Source organism: Malus domestica, chromosome 07 (assembly GCF_042453785.1).
Source record: "Malus domestica chromosome 07, GDT2T_hap1".
Classification (NCBI taxonomy): Eukaryota; Viridiplantae; Streptophyta; class Magnoliopsida; order Rosales; family Rosaceae; genus Malus; species Malus domestica.
Window position 1 is genome coordinate 2,555,641 of NC_091667.1, and position 11,282 is coordinate 2,566,922.

The window sequence follows — 11,282 nt, forward strand, 5'->3', positions numbered from 1 at the left end:
TTGGTTGAATCTTGCCTGTATCTTCCACCATGTCGTCTGATTCGTCATCTTCTCTCCCAAATTCCTCTTCTCCAAACCCTAATTTGGTGCAAAGCTATACCTATCTCACGATTCAGAACATTGGCAATATGGTTCCGATCAAGCTTAAGAGTTCGAATTATCTTCCATGGCGAGCACTCTTTGCCCCAATTCTTCGTCGCTACAAGCTTCTCGGTGTTATTGATGGTTCTGAACCTTGTCCCTCTCCTCTCTTGTCTGATCGCTCAGTCAATCCTGCGTTTGAACAGTGGTACGAAAAAGATCAAAATCTCTTGATTTGGTTGAACTCTACACTCTCGGAGGAGATTATTCCTTTCACAGTTGGAGTTTCTTCTTCTCGTGATTTATGGCTCAAATTGGAACAGAGGTTTGGTGGCATCTCCGATGCTCATATTCATCAGCTTCGCTCTCGCCTTCAATCTCTTCAGAAAGGCTCTCAATCGATCTCTGAGTATCTCCAGCAAATTAAAGCAATTTCTGATTCTTTAACAGCTGCTGGTGCATCTGTGTCCGATCGTGACTTAATTACTGCTACATTGCATGGTTTACCAGAGGAATTTGACTCATTTGTTGATTCTATTACACTTTGCCTCTCATATACTACTTTGGATGAACTGCATGGTCTTCTTCTTACTAAAGAATTGTCAATGGCTCGTCGTAAGAAATTAGTTGCGGCTGAACCGGTTCATGCTTATGCTGCTCAGAATCAACCACCTCTCATTCCTACACCATATTCTTCTCAAGCTTATGCCGCTCAACATTAACCTATGCAGAATTCTTCTCGCTATAACTCTAATCGTGGACGGAACAATAATCGCTTTCACAACAACAGAGGCAATCGAAACTATCAGGGCAACAATAATAGGGGCTCTCATTCTAATTCTGGTTTCCAAAGGTCCAACAATCCTGGTTTTCGTTCTTCTAGTACTCCTGGAGTTCGTAACAATTGTCAAATTTGTGGATCCTCCAGTCATGAAGCTATTGATTGCTTTGATAGAATGAATCCCGATATCTTTGGTAGAGTACCCCCTACTAAACTTGCTGCCATGTATACTCATTATGCTTCCAAACCGTCTCCTTCATGGATTTTAGATTCTGGTGCTACATCTCATATCACCTATGACATCTCCAATATCTCTTATCCTACTCCTTACACTGGTGAAGATAAGGTGTATATCGGCGATGGAAAAGGTTTGTCCATTCATCATACTGGCAGTACATTGTTAAATACTGCTCATGCCTCTTTTAAGTTGAACAATGTGTTACATGTTCCGCAAATGAAGCACAATTTACTCTCTGCATATCAATTTCTCAAGGATAATTCCTGCTCTTTGACTTTGCATTCCAATGGTTTTGTTGTTAAGGATCGTTCTACGGGGAAGATGCTTTTGCAGGGAACGGTTAACAATGGTTTCTATACTTTTCAAGGTATCCCTGTTTCTTTCTCTTCATCTTGCTCATCCCCTCATGCTTTAGTTGGTACTAAAGCCCCTGTGAATATTTGACACAGTCGCTTGGGGCATCCTTCTTCTGCCATCTTCAGGCGCGTTCTATCTGCAAATAAGCTTGCACTGCAGGGAAAACACTATGTTGATTTCTTCTGCTCGGACTATGCAGTTGCTAAGAATCACAAGCTCCCGTTTCATCCCTCTAGTTCTATTTCTACTACTAGTTTAAGTTTGTTACATTGTGATGTTTGGGGTCCTGCTCCTGTCATTTCTGTATGTGGTTACCAATACTATATTTTAATAGTGGATGATTACAGCAAGTACTCTTGGTTCTTTCCTTTAAAGGCCAAATCTGATGTATATTCTACTTTTGTTGTATTCAAGACCTATGTTGAGAATTCTGTTGGTAATAAAATCAAATGTTTGAGGTCCGATTCAGGGGGTGAATTTACTAGTAACAAGTTTAAATCTTTTCTTCAAGATCATGGTATATCTCATCAGCTCAGCTGTCCTCACACACCTGAACAGAATGGCTGTGTTGAACGGAAGCACCGCCATTTAGTTGAGACAGCACGAACTCTATTAGTTGCCTCGAAAGTTCCTCATTTGTATTGGGTTGAATCCTTCTCTACTGCAGTCTACCTGATCAATCGCCTGCCTATTTCCAGCTTGCATCAGTCTCCATGGGAACTTTTATTCCACTCTGTCCCTGATTATTCCAAGTTGAAGGTTTTTGGTTGCTCATGTTATCCCTGGTTAAAGCCATATGTTCACTCCAAGTTAGATGGGAAGAGTACAGAATGTGTATTTTTGGGCTACAGTTTGTAGCACAAGGGCTATAGGTGTCTTGATCCGACTACTCAGAGAATCTATATCTCCCGCCATGTTCAATTCAATGAAAACAGGTTTCCATTTCTTTCTTCTTCATCTGTGGCGGTTTCTCCGGGATCTCCCTCTCCCCATTCCCCTATTGATTTGCACTTCTCTATTCCCCAGCGACCTTCTCCAGTTTAATCCACTGTCCCATCCCCTGAGCATGTTTCTTCTCCACCATCATCCTCAAATTCTGTCTCCCATTCTACAGCTCCTCATACTCATCCTCCTGTATCACATTCTACAGCTCCTAATACCCATCCTATGCTTACTCGCTCAAAGGCTGGTATCTTTAAACCAAAAGCATATTCTGCCACCAAACATCCTTTACCTGTTGATGTTGATTTTGTTCCTTCCACATACTTACAAGCCTCCAAGTATGCCCACTGGAGACAAGATATGCAGGAAGAGTTTAATGCTCTTCAACTCACTGGTACTTGGCATTTGGTACCCCACTCTCCGTCTCAGAACATTGTTGGTTGTAAATGGGTGTTCCGAATTAAGAGGAAACCTGATGGTACGGTGGACAGGTATAAGGCTCGGTTAGTAGCCAAAGGATTTCATCAAAAAGAGGGTGTTGACTATCAAGATACTTTCAGTCCAGTAGCTAAGCCAATCACCATTCGTATTTTATTAACCTTGGCTGTTCAACATGACTGGTTTCTCCATCAATTAGACATTAGCAATGCCTTTTTACATGGAGATCTCAAGGAAGCTGTTTTTATGACTCAGCCACCTGGTTTCATTGATTCCAATCTTCCTACTCATGTCTGCCACCTCAAGAAATCTTTGTATGGTTTAAAACAAGCCCCCAGGGCTTGGTTTGATGAACTGTTCCACGTCCTGTGCACTCTTGGGTTTAAGCAGTCCTCCTCTGATGCTTCTCTCTTTGTTCTTCAAGCTTCAGCTCCTGTTCTTGTTTTGGTCTATGTCGATGACATTCTTGTCACCGGACCCAATACCATTCTCTGCCAACACTTCATTCGCAAACTTAGCCAAGCATTTCCTGTTAAGGATATGGGCCATTTTCATTATTTTTTGGGTTTGGAGGTGCAACGCAATTCTGAAGGCCTCTTCATGCATCAAAGTAAATACTCTCTTGATCTTCTTAACAAGGCAAATATGGCAGGTGCCAAGCCTTGTGTCACTCCTCTTGGTACCACTAAACTTGATCACAGTGGCCCTTTACTCTCTAATCCCACTGAATATAGATCTCTAGTGGGTGGTTTGCAGTATCTCACTTGGACTAGGCCTAATCTTTCCTTTGCTGTAAACCAAGTTTGTCAGTTCATGCATTCCCCACGGGAACAACACCTGCAAGCTGTTAAACGCATTCTCCGGTTTCTTAAAGGCACTCTTACCCAAGGTCTTTGGTTTAAAAAGGGTTCTCTTGCCCTCACTGCTTATTCTGATGCTGACTGGGCCGGTTGTACTTTTGATAGACGATCTACTACTGGATTCTGTGTGTTTTTGGGTCCCAATCTGATCAGTTTGAATGCTAAAAAGCAACCCACTATTGCCCGGTCCTCCACCGAAGCTGAATATCGTGCTTTAGCACATACTGCAACTGAAATCACCTGGATTTACAAAGTTTTTTCTGATATCCACTTTCCTCTGTCTACTGTTCCAACTCTTTGGTGTGATAACATTTCCGCCATTTCTCTTGCCTCCAATCCTGTGTTTCATGCTCGGACAAAGCATGTAGAAGTGGATTATCATTACATTCGAGAGTTAGTATTGGCGCATTTGATTAAAGTGCTTTATGTCTGCAGCCAAGATCAATTGGCTGATATTCACACCAAATCCCTTTCAAAACACAGATTCTGTTTTCTGCAATCCAAGCTTCCTCTTGGTCATTTTCCTGTCCCAAGTCTCAGCTTGAGGGGGTGTAAAGACTCTAGTAGTAATTGTATAGTTGGAGTCAGTTAGACAAGGGTGAATGTGTAATTAGTTTCTGAATGTTGAGGTCAATTATGTCAATAGAATTGTATCTATATATACTGATGTAAATGTATTGTTGAGTAAGAAAGTGAAATAAGAAGAAGATATTTTTTATCTCTGTACTCTCTGGAAGATGAGACTCAATAGTTACGAGGGTCGCAAGTGATGGCACCAAAGAGGCTGGTACACCAAGGCCCTTTGAATCTAATCGTTCCATTTTTGTGGCAAAGAACTTCGGAGAGCAACTCATATGGCTTAGTTTGGAGTAGTGCCAGAGACAGAGAGAGGAACATGCCAAACACGGGCCAAACGGGCAAGCCATGGTGCTTTTTTTGCCTCAAGGAGTTTATCATTACAAAGACCCAAAGAGCGAGAAAGAGCCCCAAGATTGGGACATGGTGGAGGGAAAACCTTGCGGCAGCAGCAACAGAAGTCGAGGAGGAGGTGGAGGAGGAGGAGGAGGACATGAGAGAGCTAAGGTTATTGGTGTTGAGAGTTGTCCCATATCGGTGAGGGACAAGGTTTGCTATGTGTTTGTATGGTCTTGAACTACTCCCCATATTGCTAATTGGTTTTATAGTGGAACCCCAATTTCATCATGGTATCATAGCGGGTTGTCCTCGTGTAAAGCCAAACGGCCATACGCGCTCCACGTCACCCAGTTGTTGTCCACTTGTAGGCTTGAAAATCCGCCACACATGCGGGGGTGTGTTGAGAGTTGTCCCACATAGGTGAGGGACAAGGTTTGCTATGTGCCTGTATGGTCTTGAGTTACTCCCCATATTGCCAATTGGTTTTATAACCAATTGGTAGGAGGAGTAGTGATCAAGGTGTGATACATAAGTTGTGCCGGAAATTTTTAGATTTAAGAGTTGCCATTAATCTGATTGAATGATTCTGAACAAGGAAGAGATCATTGTTCGAGTACATTATCTGTAGATGTTTAAATTATCTTTTAGCTTAGATGACAATATTTTCGCAATACATTAACCTTATAATTTGTACTAAAAATACTAAGTGACATTTCGAAACAACTTTCTTCTGACATGATGACCGGCACTCTCCTCTTCATATTGTTCAACTTATCTATACATTGGACATAAATCTTCCTATTAAATGACCTTGCTATTTTGTAATGAGGAATCCGTCTTCAACCTTTCTTGTATCTGCATTCACAAGCTGGAAACATGAAAGCAATTTAGTGAACATACAAGTCTGCCACAGTGAGATTTGTTCAAAGTTTCAGTCTCAAACTTGCATATTTACTGACCTCTAATTTCATCTCTTTCTTTGTCGCATGTCCTCTTAGATAACCAAATTCAGAAATCTTGGATAAACTCCAAGGATTATTAACCTGTTTGATCAGATTCCAATTCCATGTAAAGAGTACGAAAATCCTGTGTGTGTGTAAGCGAGAGAGAGAGAGAGAGAGAGAGAGAGAGAGAGAGAGAGAGAGAGAGAGAGAGAGAGAGAGAGAGACTTACACCACTTGAGAACCCGTCCAAGGTAAAGCCAGCCATACCAATTACAGCGTGCACTGGGGCACTGTAGTTGCTATGATCATATGTGTCGATCCCATTTTCATTTTTTTGAGGCAATCCTTTGCATTCACTCTTATAAACCGCACAAGTTCGCTCGTAGTTATGGACATGACCAAATAGGACTAAGTCAACCTTCAGTTCAAATTTCCAACAGCAATGTATGTCAGAATGGAACTAACTAGCTAGAAATATATGACCAATAACAAGCTGGTGAAGGGATGTTACTTTGCTCTCGAGCAGTAATGGTTCCACTTCGTTGACAAATATTTTATCAACATTGAGGAATCCAGGTGAGGAGGAATACATGGGTCTATGCCTGCAGTTTAAAAAGTAACATGCATTATATTTACTACAACATAAAAAGAGTGAAAAAGAGAGTTAATTACTGGAACACTTGATTTTCGAATGTGTACGTTAAAATTAGTAGACTAGAAAACAACATAAACTTGAAGGTCTCTTAGTTAACTTACCCCATAACAATCAACCAAGGAGTTTTAGATCGATCAACTGAAGCCATGTCCTTTCTCATCCATTGATACTGTAATATATAGTGCGTAAAATAAAAGCATCGAATAAGCTGAGAGTATAGTTGCTATTAATGATATGATTAAGCAAATGCAGAAGTGCTGATTCATCTTTACCTGCTCAGAATTTGTGGACCAGTCATGCTCTGTTGAAATCACCGTGATGTGAACACTTGCTTGTTCTATGGAATACCATGGTTTATCCTTTGCTGAGGTTGGCATTGGAAAGTAAGTCTCATAAGGAACTCCAGATTCTCCACCTGAATCTGGTAAAATATAAACCGATCCAGTGTCTATGTAGTCCCTGCAAATTGTACGTATAATGCATATACTTTATGAATCCCACATAGCAAAGCAAAACATGGGAAACAGTTTGGTCATTTACATTTTAAAAAAATGGCTAAATCAACCATAAAGTTACAAACTGTAACAACAATATTGGTCCCAAAGTCCTTCGGATTATCAAGTTATTGGCTATACTTTATCCTCACATAAACCCTAGAGTAATGCTATGTGAGCATTTTTCATCTCTCCTTACGTTCAAAAGGTTATGAAATATTTATTTAAAAAAGAAAATCATAGTTTTTGTCCATATGGTATCCTTTATAAACTCAAAACAGTAAGGGTGCAACGTGTAATTAAGATAAAATTTAAGAAAGTGTAAGATGTTACGTTTGTAGCCAGGGAATCTCAACCAAAAAAAAGTGAGTCGTTTGTTTGAATGTGTGCTCTGGATTGAGAGTTTGACAACAAAGCATGCCAAATATCTAGTGAGGTAACATTAACCGATTAATGAATTGGCAATAATAAAAGAGCATACCTCTCATGGTTTCCTATTGCTGTCATGTAAGAAACTCGAGAAGCAACCGGACTGATTTGTTGAAGGAAAAGATCCCATTCAACTAAAAATCCTGTGGCATAGCTAATGTCTCCAATGTGGAAGATAGAGTCTACATTCCCGGAATTTATTTCATTGGCTACGGCTTGAATCACTGAAAGAGATCCTGGCTATATATTCATGCAACAAGATTGAAATTCTTGTTAGCCTTTACTTTTCCTTCATGGTACAAACCTGTGCCAGAAACTTGAGTAATTGGCAGAAACTAATGCATCATACCTGAATGTAATGCATCGTCGAAGAATCCCGAGGAGCCTTTCCCATGTCGCCAAATGCAAGAAACTTGAGTTCATCAGACCCTCCTGCTGGTGGAGTCCGGAATTGGATTTGATCACTCCAACCAACTGAATCGCTGCATTTTTGTCCATCTCCACAATAAGGTCACTTTGGTTCATGAATTTGAAAAAAGATGAAAGGCTCTTTTGTTAATAACAAAATTATTATTGATCATTGTCATCATACACCATATTCTCTTTCATCAAATATTTTGGAACATTGTTTCTTCTTTTTCTTTTACCAAATATTAGTTATAAGGTTAAAACTAGATCATAATGATTCATACCTTCCATATCGATAAGAGAAACTAGATGAAGGCTTAAGTCCTCTCATTACTGCTGTATGAATGAAACCTGGATCATGCCAGCGGAAGTCCTTGGCTGGACTTGGTAGAGCTGAACCTATCAATTATAAAGGGGACACAAACATGAAAACAAACAGATTAAGAAGACTTTCGGAGTGAAACCCAAATCGGGCCTGTCTGGAGTGAGTTATAGCGTGACCGAGGATTTTGAGAAAATTACTACCATTGATCCTTCAACTTATACAACTAAATTCTTATACACAATTTGTAGGTTTCATGAATATTGATTACAATTCTGTTAATGTCATACTGGTATGTGTACAGCGAAACACATCGATCTGTATGCATGGAAGTAGGAGATGAGGAACTCACTTTTCATATCGTGTTGTGAAAATGTAGTAACTCCTGATGTCTGCTTTTTCCCGTTGCCATATTGCACTTGCTGAGGTTCCTTGTGCCCACTAACCCATGTTACTCTCATCTGCAACATAAGTGAATAATGCTTCGTAGCAATATAGAGTATGCAACATATCTAGAAAGATATATAACACTATGCCTAACATTACCCCATAAGTTTAAGCAGAAATTAGGTTTTCAGTACATAACTAATTAAGCGGTGAATTGCTCTCGTGGTAAAGGTCTTCCTCTTCAACTTATTGCATTCTGAGTTCAAACCCTCCTCTTAGTGTAAATTAATGTAGAATATCGCTTTTACTAATAAAAAATAATAGTGAAATTAATTGACAGATGGTAGAGGGTTGATTACCGATGTTCCAGTTGAATCGATGCTTGAGATATGTCCATATAATGGCTTGTTCGGATTGGTAAATTTCAGAGGGTTTGACTTCTTGAGAATACAAGGTGCCACAAATCCACCGGAAAACAACACAAATTCAATGTCGGTTCTGATGTTGATAACATGAAATGATAATGAACCACCACAAGTGGACACCACGCATCGACCATTCTGATACTTTTTGCATTCCTTCTTCTTGCAGCTGAGATAGTCAGGATCATTGCTCATATATGCTGCCTACAAAAATTTTAAAAATTTCAATTAAAGGTCAATGTTTTTGTTAATTTTTTTAGAACATATTGATGACGAGTTGTTGACGAATTACGATTCAAATGATTTTTTTTTTGTAAGGATGATCTTCAAATGAATTAAAAATTTGAATGATTTTGATTATGAATTTTTTATGGTGAATATATGTTATTTGAAGTGGTGAAATGAGTCACAGTTCATTACTAATAGTATCGATATTACCCCCACTTAATCACCCGTGCAATCAATAAGTGTGAAAATTTTATGCAAAAGGTCTCGGTGCAATTAAAAGTATAACCATTTAACGTATGACATAAATAGACAAAAAAAAAATAACATATGACATAAATGACAAATATACGGCCTCACGTAACACATCTCACCATTCAAAATTAATTAATATGAATATCAAAACTTGAAAATTAGAAATGAGTTAGGACAAAAAAAAAAACAAAAAGCCGTCCACAAAATGCCTTGACAAAGGCAAAGGGGATAAGCCCTAGGCCGATGGAAGGCATCAGCTAAGTTGTCCCGACGTCAAAGCAAAAGCCACTTGTTGCTTTTCTACGTAAACGTTATGGGTTTTCTTAACGCCACTTTGTTAGTAACGTAAAATTGCACCTTAAAGACAATTATTTGGCCTTGGCTGTCCCATGCTTCTTTCATCACCCTATGTGGCCCTGGGTTTTGACTTTTATTTGTTTGGCCTTTGTTCATTCGAATTTATTGATTTCGGTTGCTACCTAAAAATGGCTTTTGTTCGTTCGAATTTAATATTTTGCTTACTACCTAGAAACAGAAAATTCAACATTAAATGGACACCGAAAAAAGTAATATTGTTTGTCAAATGAAAACTTGCGCTTGATCCGAAAAGCTATTATTTCGCGACCTAACTGATTAAGGGCAAGTGATGGATTTCAGCACCATCCGGAAGGGAGGAAGCATGTGGGGAAGACTTTAGCAAGATCAACCAGCTGTATCGATTCTTCCAATAGCTGGACTTTGATAAAGAAAGGAACTGATTGACAACCGAGGAAGTGAAGTCAGAAGCGAATCGATCTAGTGAATGGAGTTTTTTCTCTTTAATTCAATGTCTATCGGGTTTGATCCACATCTCTCACTGGTCTAGCTTAGAGTAGCAATATTGCTTGTTATAAAAAGTAAAATAAAAATCTGATCAGGGCCACATGTTAGGACCTGCATTGTTGTAAAAGAGGCACTAGCATTATAGTGTAGGCGTTCCAATTTAATAAGAGAATGTGTTACTTTAAAACTCTCGTAAATGACAAGTTCAATACAAAATTATGGTTTGTCCATTCTGTCACGTAGCCCAATCAACTATCTCCAATATCGCTGTATACTTTTTTTTTTAAGTAAAAAAATAAGCTCTTTTCTCTCATACAGAGATCTCATTCTCACTTTCAAATCTCTAAAGTAGTAGTTGAACACGAAAAAGTTGGATAAAAAGTTAATGAAATCCACACGATGCCAACATATATGGCCATATGAAGAGGAGAGTGATTGGTGGCTCTAATCAGTCGGTTATTCTTTGCTATTGATCACAAGGTATTGATCAGATATCAATCCGATACGAAGAAAAATCTTTTGACTATTCACTCATTCAAACCTAGCTTCTATCTTTTTCTTTTTGGTATAAAAATACGCATAAGAGAAAAAGGTTGATAATTTGTTTACCTTGACAGGATAATGGCAGAGAAGAGGTAGTTTTTCAAAATCTCCAGTTTGTGCATAGAGAATTCCATTGGCAAGGCAACTTGACATACTGCATATTTCCAACATGCATGTGTAAATAAACAACGTGTTAACATCTGAACTATCTAAAAACACCATGAATACTTAGCAGACGATATATTTAACGTGTATAATTACTAAAACATAATCCACATTTGTATAGAATTCTTACTCAGAATGAGAAGGTGATATCATGGCGACCCAATCGTCTTTGGAAGGACGCAGGACGCCACTAACATTGACACTCACATATTCTTCATCTCCAAGGCCAGAAGCACTTGAATTAGTACTAATTTTCAGATAAGGGCTCGGATTCGGACAGTCGCCTAGAAATCTTCTGTTAAGAACCCTAAACTCAGATATTGCTGTGTGATTAAGGTGTTCAACTTTGGAATTGAAAACCAAAGGGTGCAAGGATGATGAAAAAGAAGAAGCAAAAGAACCCAGAAACAATATGAACAAAACGAATGAATAATTGGAAACCCTATAGGACCCCATTGGAAAATCAAAGTGGAGCTTTGTGGTTATCCTAAGACAAAGGAACGAGGTTTATATATACACACATGGTTCTTGCCTTCTTGGTCGTTGGCCTTGTATTTTTTTCCACTACTTTATCTTTGGTTTCCCACTTGAGTACGTAT

At 39.0% G+C, this 11,282-nt stretch overlaps 1 protein-coding gene across 1 annotated transcript; it reads right to left on the bottom strand.

Moving 5' to 3' along the window:
* Window positions 1-5,157: 5,157 nt before the first annotated feature.
* LOC103422401 (probable inactive purple acid phosphatase 27) lies at window positions 5,158-11,282 on the bottom strand. The gene is made up of 13 exons (XM_008360465.4): window positions 10,814-11,282; window positions 10,585-10,672; window positions 8,611-8,877; window positions 8,217-8,325; window positions 7,827-7,941; window positions 7,484-7,616; window positions 7,187-7,374; window positions 6,484-6,670; window positions 6,313-6,380; window positions 6,068-6,158; window positions 5,786-5,974; window positions 5,572-5,655; window positions 5,158-5,480 (listed from the first exon to the last, which is right to left on the bottom strand). Exons 1-13 carry the CDS (start codon window positions 11,137-11,139, stop codon window positions 5,427-5,429), a joined length of 1,899 nt encoding a protein of 632 aa, XP_008358687.2. The 5' UTR covers window positions 11,140-11,282; the 3' UTR covers window positions 5,158-5,426.

Excerpts from the sequence above, each read along its gene's own strand:
- LOC103422401 (XM_008360465.4), bottom strand. The coding sequence starts at position 11,139 with ATGGGGTCCTATAGGGTTTCCAATTATTCATTCGTTTTGTTCATATTG. Across the intron at positions 7,375-7,483 it reads CGACGATGCATTACATTCAG|CCAGGATCTCTTTCAGTGAT; the intron begins GTATGATGCATT and ends ATGAATATATAG. Across the intron at positions 5,975-6,067 it reads CATTACTGCTCGAGAGCAAA|GTTGACTTAGTCCTATTTGG; the intron begins GTAACATCCCTT and ends TTTGAACTGAAG.